This window comes from Rhipicephalus sanguineus, chromosome 1, assembly GCF_013339695.2.
Source record: "Rhipicephalus sanguineus isolate Rsan-2018 chromosome 1, BIME_Rsan_1.4, whole genome shotgun sequence".
NCBI classification, from domain to species: Eukaryota; Metazoa; Arthropoda; class Arachnida; order Ixodida; family Ixodidae; genus Rhipicephalus; species Rhipicephalus sanguineus.
In genome coordinates, this window is record NC_051176.1 from 247,465,700 (window position 1) to 247,480,998 (window position 15,299).

The 15,299-nt window shown below is 41.3% G+C and overlaps 1 protein-coding gene across 1 annotated transcript in view; it reads right to left on the reverse strand.

Annotated features, from left to right (window-relative positions):
• Window positions 1-212: 212 nt before the first annotated feature.
• The window catches only part of LOC119376496 (protein spire homolog 1), a 202,430-nt gene continuing 187,343 nt past the window's right edge, over window positions 213-15,299 (reverse strand). The window contains exons 9-15 of the mRNA XM_037646304.2: window positions 12,637-12,740; window positions 11,328-11,451; window positions 7,573-7,754; window positions 6,361-6,498; window positions 6,178-6,279; window positions 4,051-4,166; window positions 213-1,693 (exon numbers count right to left, since the gene is read on the reverse strand). Coding sequence (XP_037502232.1) covers window positions 1,303-1,693; window positions 4,051-4,166; window positions 6,178-6,279; window positions 6,361-6,498; window positions 7,573-7,754; window positions 11,328-11,451; window positions 12,637-12,740 — 1,157 coding nt within the window. The 3' untranslated portion in view covers window positions 213-1,302. The remainder of the gene's footprint in view (window positions 1,694-4,050; window positions 4,167-6,177; window positions 6,280-6,360; window positions 6,499-7,572; window positions 7,755-11,327; window positions 11,452-12,636; window positions 12,741-15,299) is intronic.

The following is a 15,299-nucleotide window of genomic DNA, read 5'->3' on the forward strand; positions in this document are numbered from 1 at the left end:
TTTAAGCACACGAACATGCTATTAAGGCGACTTGTAAACCAAATACCAGGCTTTTGTGTACTTCACAGGGGCGTAGGCAGAAATTTTTTTCTGGGGAGGGGGGGGGCACCTCCTTGATCTGAATGGGGGCCGGGCAGGGAAGTGGGGTCTAGTGTCATTTCAAGCTCTGTATCCCATGGGAGAAAAACATTTCGGGGGGGGGGGGGGGGTGCAGGGCACTGGTGACAGCATTGGCGACAACTCCAATGTAGGATAGGATGATGAAATGTAGTGATTCTAGAGCACTAGCTTGGCTGTTTCTCTGCTCTCTTGCTACCCGATTCTTGGCCTATCCCATAGTGTATTAGTAGTACTGATATCCGAGACTATTATGGCCTCGGCTCCACTGTTAGGGCAAAAATGCTGCACATTTTTTTGTCTCTTTCTCACACTTTGTGAACTTTGCCCCTGTCCTCTTGAACTTTTGCCATTACTGATACTCGTCCTGCATGATGCAGGATATTGCACAGATTCAGCAGAGATATTGCACATTTCTCACACACTATCAGTCAAATGGGTCCTCACAAATTGTCAGATTCTTTTAGAATCTGCCACAACTATGCTTACTTGGGTACTCAGAGCTACAGAACAATGGCAGGGATTTTTATTATCAGACATATCAAACAGGTGTTTGTGCATAGTAAACCCATGAAATATACACGTATTTACACTCTTCTGAAAAAGAACTTCAGCAAAAATTATGGTGTATAAATAAATATATATATATATATTTCTTTTTGCAGAGCGAGGTTGCTACGGCCAACATAGTTTGTGTCCAGCATATAGCACATATTTTCACATGAATGCTGAGATGAAAAAAAATTAATAAAATCTGTTAAAATTCAACACTTATGCAACATGCGGCCACATTTCTATTTAAAACTGTACAATAAAAATATATATATAACATGTCATAGCATTCAAGAAGTGAGGGTTGAACTTGTGCCAGCAAAAGCTACCTTATGTAAAAAAAAAAAAATCAGTAACCAGCCTAGTCTTGCACTGTGAATCACACCAGGGCAAGAAACTATGCCAATTACAGCATTCTTGAAATATTAAATAAATTGGGGCTGTGCTGTAGTAAACACATGTTTAGGAGAAGGCATGCAGCTAGACACTGTACAGCAAGTGGACACAAAACTCAACATGCAGACGTTACACTTCTATTGCTTTATCTGCCAAGAAACTATTCACAAAAGAAAAAAAAAATGGTGCCCCTTGCACTGCACTTTCTCTGCAGGCTGTGAATAATTTTTGTTGCTCTCAGTTTTTGCACACGACGCACAGGGGTGGCTTGCACGCCTTCCGTTGTGACTTGGCCATGTCGGTCCTGCTAGCCAGAATGATCTGCCTTATCATTCCCTTGCAGTCCCGGCAGACAGTCATAAGCGGGCCGCGCAACCGCTCTTCCTGTGGAGAGGTGGCCTTGTGTTGGAAAGTGCGGGAACGCAGCAGGGGTGCTCTGCGTGCCTCCTGATCTGCTGTGTCTTCGGAGACACCGATTTTTGAACTGCACACCGAGGATGCATGGCGAAGCTTGGGAACCCTTGGTCGTGGTGGTGCAGAATTCGGTGCATAAACGGTCACATTGAGCTTTGTATTGAAGGTGGCACCTGCAGGCCTGCTCGGGACTGGCGATGATGGTGCGGAGCCACTGGCAAAAAAAAGAAAAAAAAATATTTTTTACATAGCTGACACGAGCAGGTCATGATGGCAAGATAATGCACTTTTATGCCTATGACTGTGCAGCATAGCCAATAAGACAAGGAGAGCCACTGAGGGCAAGACAATTGGCTTGTTGCAGGCGAAAATGATGCTGTCGTGCAGGTATCTACACACAATTAAAAAAAAAAAATGCCTTTGCAAAGGATGGCTCCTCAGTGTTTCACTATGGCAAGCAAAAATCTTTACTTCAGAGAATGCTCAACATGGGACATTTTGGCACATATAAACATGGTCTGGTCCTTTGCACTGTCATTTGTAGATGTGAGGATGTCTTGCCAATCGATTACTGATTTATTATGGGGCTTATTAACTTAGCATTATAGGATAACATCGTGCAACTTCACGGATGTACATAGCCTCAGAATTTGTACTGAATGACCATGACCCAATTTCTGGCTGCCTTCTAATTATTTACACCATTTGTGCCATGTTGTTGATCCATGAACAATAGTCAAAATAGCTTATTTGGAACTACCATACAATTCACAATGTTCAGCACTGGCATACATTTTTGGCAACAAAAACCATCGCAGTCCAAATTCCTTATTTTTAGTTAAGTGGAGACAGTCACTGATAATGTACATGGTCTTGTGACTTCATAGGGTACTGTTACTCAACGGTGTTTTGAAAGGCAGTGAGAAATTTTTCATCTCAATTACTCAGCAATGCAATATGCCAAGAATAAAAGACACATGCAGATCAGAAAGAACATTACTTCAAACAGTCTCATAACCAGTGTGTCGGAACAGAACGAAAACCAAAAACGAAAAACGAAAAAAAAAAAACAATATTTTTGACCAGAACGAAAACATAACCGAAACTTTATTATTTCGTTCCGGAGTGAAACCGAAATTTTTTAAATCGTTTTTCGGTTCACAAGAAAACTAGGCAATCCGGAACAACTGAGGACATGCAACGTGAGCAATTATGTATATCTCAGAGTACAGTATTAGCGCATACCTCAGGCAGGAATTTCAAAGCAAAGATATATTGAAATTGTGAGAAAAATGAAAACAGTGGCAACCAGAGATGTTTATATTAACGCAAGTGGACTTTTGTGCGCCTGTCACACGGGCCAGCGTGGAGAGGGCATTGTCGGCACTGAGGTTTCTTACAGCGAAAGCTATTATGAGATCACAACAGCCGATTTTGGCGCCATAGTTGTCCGCCGCCACCGGTGTCCGTAACCGCTATCGCGTGAAATAAGAAAAAATGAAATGACTAACAAATTTCTGGGATCTGATAGGATTTTAGCCCGCGGCCTCTGCGTGGCAGTCGAGTATTCCACCATAGTGCCACGCTGGTGCTTGTAACTCCTTCACAAAAATACTCTATACAGGCATCATGCCGAGCAAGGAATCGTGTTAACATATGTAATATAGTCAATCGTTGAATGCTTTCAACATGAGTCAGTCATTGGATGCTTTCAACCCGTTACAAAGGGCTCAGCCATAATTCTTCATCGTCATCAGCCACAGTACAAAGTGCACATAATGCCTCACAGATGTGTAGCGGGTACCACGATTCTCCGAAGAATGACAAAAAATGACGTAGTGGGTGCTCCGCTACTTCAGAAGAATTACGATGATTTATGACGTAGTGGGTACCTTGCATGTGTACTTGTATTGGTTGTCCCAACGGACAACGGGCTCTAGAAAGGCCGCTCTTCCAGCTTTCGCTGTGACTGTGCTGCGTGTTCCGCGCAGGCTTGGCGAGTTTTTTATCAGAACGGCGGTCTCACACATCAGAGAGTACACTCAATGACGTACTGCTTCTGAGATCGTGTTCACTTCCTTGACACAAAGCATTGAGCCCGCTAAAAAAAGTCGTAATTGACTTTTGAGAAAATAAATACTATGACCGTGAAGGGTATACCCGCTTGTGCAGTTGGTAGGAATTCGTGGTACAGTTACTTCCGCTCCTCTGAAGAACGTGTTTTACCCGTCCCACTTTCTTAATTAAGAGGAGGGCAAGTAACTATATCACAAATCCAATGTTTTTTATGATTACCTTAACTTCAAATTTTTTCATACAAAAAAAAAGTTACGAACAGTTACGGAAAAATTTTTTTTTGATCCAGGAACAGAAACGGAACGGAACTTTTTCCAGTGGAACGAAACGAAAATCGAAAACGAAACCCTGCTCATAACCAAAAATTGGCAAAAAACACGGCAGATAACCATATTTACTTATGAACTTTAACCCTCATAAATGCACACTTAAATATTTTAAGGAAATGAGCAAGGTTAGTTTTACTACACTAATCTACAATTAATAAAATTGTACCTGGTAAACTGAAAAGCCTTTGGAAGCGGGGAGTGATTCGGTGAATCCTCTTCTGTAGCTGTTGGGCACAGCATATAAACAGGTATACGGTCAAACCTGTCTGTTGGAATGTGCATCTGTGGAGGAATTTCATTTTGCAGTTTAGAATTGCAGCCTTCATTCTTAAAGCCATTTATCTATGAGTACTGCTCACAAACTACAGCATCGCATCCCGCAGTAGTCACACCTTGATATAACACATGTACTGTCGACCGCAAAAGTTTGCAGGATGTGCAGCGCGTGGCGGAGCGACAGAAAACTGCATTGCTGCGTCACCTACCGTGATGCGGCGGGTGTAGAGGCTATCGGCTGCAGCCTCCGCGATTATATCCGGCAACGGCACGTTGTCTAAACGCGCCGTCGCTAATCGCCGAGGCCGATAGCCTCAACACCCGCCGCATCACGGTAGGTGACGCAGCAATGCAGTTTTCCGTCGCTCCGCCACGCGCTGCACATCCCGCAAACTTTTGCGGTCGACAGTACATACCACTATCGAATGCAATGAGCTTCACTGTTTTTTGCTGACATCAACTTGTAATGACATACACTAACCATAAATACTGGATATAATGAGTGTCGAACGCAACACCTTTATACGACTGTCTTACTGGTCATAGATGCCATTGACTAACCCTTTCAAAACTATTCCAAGGATGACGAGGCACCTTTGATAAATACAGGTCCACCTATAGAAACGTCGGCCAGGCAGTCTGAGGCATTGAATATATTCTGTTAAGACAACGTGTATATCACATTGTGCTTCCATCCGTCACTGCAGACATGTACTTTGCATGGCCATAGGCAATAATCACTTGGCTAGAAATACTAATGTTGCCAAACAGTGAAAAGTTCAACCTCCTCCTCCTCCCTGCATCCCCAACCCCCAGCAGCGTCGTTAAAATACAGTAGACTACATTGCATTAAGCCTAAGACGCTATTCATAAAAGCATAGAGTTCTTTGATGCTCACGATAGCTGAAGCCACAGACCACAAGGACAGCACTCCCTTGATCATTTAGACACATCATCAAAGCAGTTGCCACCATTACTCATGGTATTATCACCAGCCATTACTGTCTACACGCTTTGGCTTTTTCGCACATTGGGTGAAACTGCTCAAAGTAAAAGCAATGAAGGTAGCTATGCCATAGGCTGGCAGTGAAGATCTGCTATATTGAAGCCAGGCCTATCTGCATGTTGGATGCAGCAGCTTTGCACAGAAGACTTTTCCCTGCTCACCTCTAAATTTACACAAATGAATAGCCCAAAATGCAAAGCAGCATCAAGTCTGTGGGATTTTCATTTGAACTATGTACACTAAGTAACCTATATAATGCAAAAATGAAGACATACCAGCATGACAGTAGCTTACTTCAAGGTATTCCCATACTCGTCAAATAACCAGTCAGTTGAAAGGCCAATTCAAACATGTGTTTCGATGAATCGTTTCTGTTATTACACTGCATCAGTATATACAACATGTACATTCCTATTCTTGAAGAGCTATTTGAAGTTGGTACCATTAGGAATTAATTTTATGCTATCACTTTTGTAATCAAGATGTTTGTCTACCTTAATAGTGTAGGAGAGCAATTATTTAATTAGCTTGAGCAGGCCTGGTCTGCAACTGAATTTCCTTCACTGCAAAGCTGTAGGGACAGGCTAGTACGCTTAGATCGTATTTTGCCAATGTGTCAACAATGGTCAATAGTTAGGCATATTTTGAATGCAAGAAATTACCAACTTTTCGCTAACAACAGCACAGAATGGTATCTGAATTGTCCATCGTTTTATAAACGCCTGATGAGAGGATAGGATTGCAAAGGGGAAACGTTATGCAGCATCCAGCTCATCAGCATCAGCACGGCGGCTTCTTTAATATTGTTATGTGTGTCTGCTATCTGCGGCTGTTCTGCAGCAATATCCGAATTAAACTTGGCATGAGAATACGATTTGTGGCTAGGTCAACATGCATGCCAAAATAGGATGCACCAATTAGTCATGTATTACACGAGTGAAGTAGACCCATATCTCTGACAGATCATAACCCAACGCTCCAGCTTCACTATGCCTATTCAAAGACGGGTACCTTGGTAGAGCATTTGTCGCAGATTTTTCTCTCACACAGCCTGCAGTTGACTCCCCATGGCCTGAAGAACGAGAACTTGGTCTTTTTGCAGGTGAAGCAGACCTAAGAAAACATAATTGGAAATTATTTTTTGCAATTTATTTGCATGAATGAAGACAGTATTATGAGCTTAAATATGCTTACTTTTCGCTTCTCAACGTCTTCATAAAGGGGCCTATTGGCAAGCAGAGACTCCAGTTCTGCCTTCGTTAGAACGTTACGTATGTGAACAACTTCTTCCAGAGTTAAGGACAAACACTCCATTGAATTCTCCCACTGTGTCTATGAGAGCAAAAGATGGAAAAACAAATTTAACCAAAATTACCAAGAATGACACCAGCACTTTCGCACACATGCAAGCACACTATAACAAGAAATGACGTTGGCTGAAAATAAATCTGCTAGATCGTCCACTCCCAGATGACTTTGTTGCCCAAGTATCTACAATGATGCAAATTTGACTGAATTTCATATACTATTGGCCTCCTGAGCATCACTGCTTTTCTGGAATGATGCTGCACAATAACTCAATACCAGCCCCATGCATGTTTTATGTGTCAAAACTGATGGCAGCATGAGACTAAAATGCACTATCAGGTAATATGATACAAGTGCTCTGCCTTCCTATACTCAGTTTCATACATCGTGCACAATGCTGTGGAGGCTAGAGAGACCTCTTGCAGGGCTGTGTTCACAGCAAATATTTCGGTTTATTTTTAGAAATTATATGAAGCTGTTTATGTAGGCTCAGTATTAAATGAAAAAAGAAAATCGCATAAAAAGTTATATACTAACATGTCGATTTTTATAATTTTGCTTTTCATTGATTTTGTTTCGGGTTTTTAATTTTTGGCTCATTGTGGTAGCCTCATGCACATGCTCATGCGAGCATACCGTGGAAGAGCAGCAAAGCATAGACTGGAAAACGTATCTGCCTGCTTCCCAGCATTGCATGTAGTCTCAAATACCTGCTATGACACTCAAAAGATGCCTAAAAACGTTCACAGCGCATTTTCAAGTGTCCATTAAAAAAAAAACAGTTGTCCTGACTTGATTTCAAACGCACATACTTTTGATACCTTGCTGTATGTATAAACCACTTCATTACTAAATGCACACGCTGAGCCATTGTGATGACAGACTTCTTGCCTATCTTCAACAGTGCCGTACGCTGAGTATGAAATGAAGTATACCTTTCAATTCATTACCATGAAGTCATCACTGCATGAAGCAGATGAAGCAGATAAAGCAGTAATATATGACATAGTACTGAATATTTAAGGTATAGAAGGTAATTTTGCCTGTTCAGTCAATTAGAAACTTACTAAGCATAGAATTTAGAAAACTGTCCCATACCGTGGTCCAGTTTTCCTTTCCAGACTCTTGTCGTGCATTAAGTGCCAGTTTGTCAGGGCGCCGGAGCATTTCCTGAGCTATGCGATACGGTGCCCTCGATGGTGATTCACACACGGTGATGCTATGCCGACGCTCTAACTTGCGCTTCAACAATGCTGTGGTTGGGACATCAGGGCTATCTCCTGCGAAAGTAACAATGTTCACACTGCTTAGTCAATATCCTGACAATTGCGACACATGTACAATAACGAAAAGTTCATAGTGAAACAACGGCACTGGGTGACCTCAGCTGCATGCATGCAACGCTTAACCCCTCAATTACATTAAGGAAGTAGTACAAAACATGCCTCCAAGAATGTGCGGACGCTCTCATCGAGTCTTCTGAAAAGTACTATTACAGAGATATGTGTTGACTGTTTACTTTGCCCTTCCTAACACCAATAATCCTAACATGCCCTAGATGAGCGACAGTATAGTATTGCAACTGTTTCCTCAGTTTGTCAATATTACAATGAGGGAAAAAAATAATAAAAAAAGCCATGCAGCACCATAATAACATTCACTCTACAAACACTAAAGAAGGACCATAAACCTAAGTGAAGTCAGCCAGGCATTTCTGTTCAGCTGCTGGGATTATCAAAATCTCATTCCAGTAAGTCCTAAACTTCATTGTCTAACAGATCAGCTTGAGACATTTATAATTTATGTCTGTTATGTTGTTCCAGTCTTACATAGGGTATGGAATCTTGCTCCAATTTACCAGCATTAAAATGGGCAATGAAGATATCTTGAACCTCATACTAAACATTAGCACCAAAAACCTCCTGGCTCGATTTTAAACGGGACCAGAAACATGCACACGTAGGATGGTCTCTATATCACTGTACAGCCCACAGTAAGGTGTCATGTTTTCCTTCCTGTCCACCGGCCCATTTGGTACCGTATGGACTGTGCTCATGCTAGTGATTTATACCCACGGCAACCGTGTACCTCATGCTAAATCCAGTTCTGAATGCATAGCCGAAGAGCAGAGCCTGGTGCTTATGTGTGGTTTTACTACGCTGAGCTGCACCTATCGGAGGCCCACAGGAAAGGATATTTGCCCGAACTCTCGCGAAGAGGCCCATTGGTCATTGCGAAAGTATGCGGCATAGACGTGAGGGACGTTTCCTCTAGCAGTGTGTGAAGGCAAGCCATTGCCAACTACGACATGCTAGTGGCGCCCCTTTTGTGTTTTTGACCGGGCATGGAAGCCCTTTGCTTCCCTGCCATCCTGGGAGTCGGTGTTGGAAGGTATTGGGGTGCCACCAAAGGCAAGTAAAGCATCATGTTTGTGCTTAGAGAAAACTACTGTGTTTGCCATACAGCACTTGGCGCCCTTGCAGACTGAGCATGTGCACATTGGTGCTCTAGAGGCGTCGAAGAAACGGCCAATGTGGCCCTGTGGCTCACTAAGCCTGATGTACGTCCATTCATAAAGAAATAATTGAATATCTAGTTTAAAAAATCTGTTGAATAATCGGCACTATCTCAATGGTCTTTACCATGCCATGTTACACCTATACTTTAATGCTGCTTGTATTGTACATACAGCTAACACAGTGCTGTACGTGAATTGTACCCACTTCTGCAACAGCCTTATAGAGCACTGTAGTGCTAAAAAATAACTCAAAGGCATGCCTACTACTAATACCTGCCCCGCAAGTTCAGGAATAATGTACTGAAAAGTAGCAATGTATGTCAGGTGCGGAAGCATTTGCACTCGAAAATGAAATGCACTTTGGAGCACATTTCAATGATACTTATAGTCATCGGTGCACTTGAGCACATTTTGCCATGTCATGTTTGTGGTCAGTACAAAGGTAGTAATGTAACTATATTCCACATTAAGAGAATACATTTTTCATGGCAATGATACAATTATCAACAGCTTGCTCCAGCACTTTCCCAGAGTGATAGATTAGTTCACTAGAATGCAAGTACATAGCATACAGTTTACTATTGTGAATTATTTTTATTGTCCATCATTTTTCAGTGGCATTGTAAAATGTAATGCCAATAGTAATTCATATTTTGCACAAACAAAATAGCAAAGATTCACTAAAGTCACATATTAAATGCTGTTATATTCACTGTAGTGACCGCCACAGGACAGCTAGCAACTGCCTCCACACATTTAAGTCATTTTAATCACAGCATGGCTCAGTCTTAGGCAGGCAGCTCCTGAGACTTCAATGAGATACATTAAGCATACATGCACTTTAGACCAGGGCCAACTCTAATGCTACCTTTAGATTTAGGCGTACGTTAAAGAACCCCAGGTGGTCGAAATTTCTGGAGCCCTCCACTATGGCATCTCTCAATCATATAATTTTGGGACATAAAACACCAACAATTATTAACTCACAATTCAAATAAATGTCAAACTAAGAAACGCTTCGATGGGCCAATTGGTGGACCAATCTGAATATAGTTTATTGCATATTAAAGGGACAGTTAAGTTATAGTGATTGAAGGAAGTAGAATATTGAATTAAGGCATGGGATATTTTACTGAAATTGCTGAAAATCGGTAAGTTGAAAAAAGAAAAAAACACCAAGTTTATAAATTTGTAGATCTGCACAAAAAAGGCACAGCATAGTTAAGTAAACTGCATTTGTTAGGATGAAAATTTATTATAGTGTTTACAAGTGTTTTCCAAGTCTTTCTCCCATATTAAACATATATTTAAAGCAGTGTGCAATACGTAAAAATTTTTTTAAACTTTAGAAGTATTTTTTAGGCATCTTTTACAGAATTTTAGTTTTTATTTTCCCATTTTTAGAAATTTTTGTTAAGAAATCAGTTGCCTAAATATATGAAAGGCGCCCTGTAGTCCCCAAATTATAAACTTCTTTTAAATGCAACAAACCTCATCAAATTCGATCGCAGTGATTACCGAGAAAAATGAATGATTTATTCCTATGTATTTCAGCAGAAGCCCCAGAGATAATGTTCCTCTTAAGGCTCTCAAATACCAATTATACACTGCAAATTGTTATCAGAAGTGCGCTAGTACTTGCAAAAATAATACTTTACAAGCAGCAACAATGCATTCAGGTTGGCACACACCATGAAGTGTCACTGCAAACTACACCACTTACAGAAGTGTTTATCTTCAGAAAATCCTATAGATAATTCTTCATGTACCAGAACAGTCTTGTTATCCAATCTAGCAAAAGTACTCCAGGTATCACTGTGCATGGGTGGACAGTGATGCACCAAATTAAGGCTTTTCAATGCACACATGCCAGCATGTACACAGTACAGGAGGGGGGTTTCGCATTTTCCCAAGGCAGCAATGTGAGCATGTGTGTATGCATATGTGCATGCTTATACGTGCACACATATATACTATGTACAATTATGGACAAATGAAATGCGAACAAGAAATTACATAATGAGACAGCTTCTGCAAGCGATAATTCAAGAACATGATCTTGCACCGTTAATTACACAGTTGGAAGAGATTTCTTTGGGCCCACACTAAAGTGTGCAAAATGAAATCGTGCTGACATTAAGTGTAAGTGGACACAAAAATGAAAACTTGTTTTCGTCAGCCTTAGCTTGTTCAATATTATCGACTTGGCAGCAGCGAGATCTTTGTCATTATCAATTCTGTTCAGCATTGTTAGTTACAAGTTTGTGAAATGTCCACAAATAGACACCAAGCTCACTTTACTGCATCCACTACTTTATACGGTGTCCAGGCTTACCAATTCCATGCTTGTGCTGCCACTGTAGTTTTGTGGGCCTTGGAGGTGTTCGGCGAAGCTGCACAGGCAACGAGTGAGGCTGCTCTGGCACAGGAGAAGTGGGAGCATCGTCCAAGTCATCCTCCTGCAATGGGTAAAGTTCTTCTGTCATCACTGCAAATGGTTGCAACTGACAGCTGCAATTAAGCAATGTGTTACTGCAAATATGTGCTTGAAAGACGCAGATGCAATTAGTATTTATTTTGTGGATTCTGCAACAAATGCTAAGACCTGCTCCACGTGAACCCAACAGTTCTGTTTTCAACCCACTTTTCTAAAATGACACCAAACTGCATTTTAAGGCTATCAGCCAGCATGTTTAAAGTTGCAATATGCTAGGGTATACATATAGGAATACTCATTACTCGAATTAGTTACCTGTGCAAAAACCAAGCTTTATGCCTCGTTTCAGTTACGAACAACTTCTTTCAGGCCTATTTACCATAGTCTCGGTGTATGCTTCCCACTGCTCACCTAGTTAGCTCTCATATATGAATCATTAACTTTAGAGTACACAGCAGTGAAATTTCCACTAACTGCAATGTCACAGTCAAACCTATCTAATTCAAACACAAAGTGACAAACATGAATACAATATATTACTATACCAAGGGTTTAGACAAAATATTGATTATTATATTGATTAGATATATAATACTGATTAGATAAAATATTGATTAGTTTTTTTTCATGTTGCTTACTCACTCCTTTTTCTGTAAGCCATTATGTTGCATTCAAATTATTGTGTAATGTTTGATATGTACTCAGGACCTCTTTCTGTAAAACTACAGGTAATGTAGAATGTTCTAATTATTTCAAATAATGCATTCATTGCTTCAAATATTGGTCATCACAGCTAGGCTCAGCTAGCAAACAAAAAGTAAGCGACCATGATTATGAACATGAACAGAAAACTGAGCTACCTTTATTCTAAATTCGTGGAGAGAAAGGAATGTTACACTCTTTAAAAAAGAGGGTGTATTTGGGGTGTATCTGTCCTATAACAATAATCATCATGTGGATTGATTGCATTTCCTTTCCCGAAATCTGTGCACTTGCCACTTTCCTATCGAGTGCCAGGCCTTGGTGATAATGCAAGATTGATGATTATTGTTGTGGGACAGAAAGACACCCTAAGTATGCCAGTTGCTTTTAAGGCCATACCAAATAAACCATGAACAAACAAGAACATTCAACTGAACAATTCCAACACTTTCAACCCAGTTTGACTTACAACTTAATTGAAATAAGTTTAAAACACACTACATACATCAAAGCTTGATGAAAGATGCAGAGAGATGTCAGCCATGATGAGCCTCCTCCTCGGCTGTGGTGTAGAATCGGAGTCCACCAGCTTTGTTCGTGATGTCTCCACTGGTCATGGAAAAAAAAAATCGGGGAAAGATTTTAAGTTAAGAAAATCGCTACAATTGCCTTTCTTCCAGCAATTCTATGAAAAAATTCTTGCCATGAAAGTGAGACAAGATTTAAACAGAGTGCCATTCATGTACTTAGTACAGACAGTTACAAAAACTGGTACAGTAACATGTGTAAAGTGGTAGTTTTCAGAGCACAGATAAATTTCCCAGCAGTCATATGTCATTTGCACCGTACATTATGTCAGCAGCAGTTAGGAGGGAATAATGGCAGTTTAGATTAAAAGGAATAATGCAGATCTAACAAGCATATTAAATTATCTCTGAAGTGAAGTTATTCTAAAGCCATATAAAGTGCCATTTACAGCTTATATGCCGCGTGCAATGTCTTCATTTCATTTTATTCAATGTGTAATCTCATGCAATGTTTATGCGCAGTACACTTTTCAGTGCATACATCACTGTGATGATGGCCTAAGAAAGTACACCATTCTCAAGCCATGCCATGTTAAGACAAACACAAAATGTGGGACGTTGATAAAGTCACAAGGATGGCCATGTTTGATTGTGGGTCGGTGAGGAGAGGAGTATGCAAGGAGAAGAATCACATATATAACGCTCTTTTCATACACAAGTGAATCTAAGGCTTCTCTTCTGTATCCTGACAAGAAGAGGTATCCCACTACACCCTCAGAAACTAGACGAGGAACTGGAAGAAGTGCTGGAGATTATTTGTTGCATGATTTCGGTAACACCTTTACCGAAAAATATGACTATAGTCGGATACAACTTTAGAAGTCCGTGGCATTTCCACCTCAAAGGTGGATGCACACAAGCCTTTACCAATGGGCACGCACTCCGGAGTGACGTCATTAGCCAGACGGCCGGTGACCCCGCCTTCGCAGAACATTGCCGAGTGCATGAGCGGGACTATTTAGTCCCAGATACGCTTGGCTGCCGCACTTCGGTCGCCTGGGTGGGGCCTCTCTGGACTTCTTAAGTTGTATCCGACTATAGGGAACAACACATAAAAAGCAAAAACAAACGTGATATACAATGACGCTGTCATATACAACTGGGAGAAATGCATAGCATCAACTGACCCCGCCACGGTGGTCTAGTGGTTATGGCGCTCGGCTGCTGACCCGAAGGTCGCGGGATCGAATCCCGGCAGCGGCGGCTGCATTTTCGGTGGAGGCGAAAATGTTTGAGGCCCGTGTACTTAGATTTAGGTGCACGTTAAAGAACCCCAGGTGGTCGAAATTTCCGGAGCCCTCCACTACGGCGTCTCTCATAATCATATGGTGGTTTTGGGACGTTAAACCCCAGATATTATTATTATGCATAGCATCAACTGACTGGCATGGTCACAAGTGCCTCTATACACACCCTCAATTACCAAGGCAGACTACTTTTCCATAGTCTTGGCAATTAGAGAGCAAGAACACAGAGAGGATGAGCAATCATTCATAGTCTCAAATTCCCAAGAAGCGTACTGACTATACATATGGATGCTTGTCCACAAAAATAACAAAACTGATGGGACAGAAATTAACCAAGAGACAGCGGCTAATCTGATGCCCAGGAAAAATGGCCTGGAAGGGAATGAGGGAGTGGACGATCTTGCTCAAAATCTCAAATTGAGCAGAGCGTCAGCCTCTCACAAACAAACCCCACTTAAATGCCCCAAAAGACATTCTCACACACTAGTGGAGCCCACCACAAAAAAATAGTGTTCCCCTTAAATCCCTTGACAGAAAGACACTACAGACCTCTGCAAGGTACAAACGGGAGTCTTTCCAAATCTGCTGACTCTAAGTAAAATACAGTAGGCTCTTGATTCAAACTCGATAGGACCCCGGAATTTTGTTTGAACTATCAGAAGTTATCTTAATATGACTCAGGGTAACATACCAACTAGCATTGTGGTATTTATGGTTTCTCAGGGCCGCAGCAATGTCATAGAAAGCTCTGCATGACTTCCAGTAATGTTTTTAGATGTTGGCCATCATACTGGTGCTCTTCGTCATACAGCGCGTGCATGCGTGTGTAATTAAGGGACAAAATGTGCCGTGTCCCGTGACATCTGATAGCCCCTTCCCAATCTTAGTACGCTTTTCCGCACGACACCTATGTACTGCGGCAAAGGCGACTCAAGAAGCGTTCGGCACGTGACCCGTCTTTTCCCCGTTTTTGCAGACCCGTTTTTTTTTTTTTTTTTCGTACTCCCTCAGTCAACATGCGACTGTTGGTGTATAGTGCCTAGAATAGTTGGTGCGCGCGGTTTGGCTAGTTTGGTCGCTTTGTGGGAAGACAACCGACGTTATTTGCGACTGTTAGTGACATAAAAACACAAATGTTCAGCTGGAAGCAGATATTTTCAGGCATGGAGAAGCAGAAAGTATGAAGTAACCAAATTTATGCAATGGAGCAGTTTGGATTCAGCGGCTTTAAAATACATAGAAAACAGCGGGTCAACCAAAAATTTAAAGGTTGTTTTACTTAACCGAAAGTTTGAATTATCGAGAGTCTACTGTACATCCATGGTATATCCCAA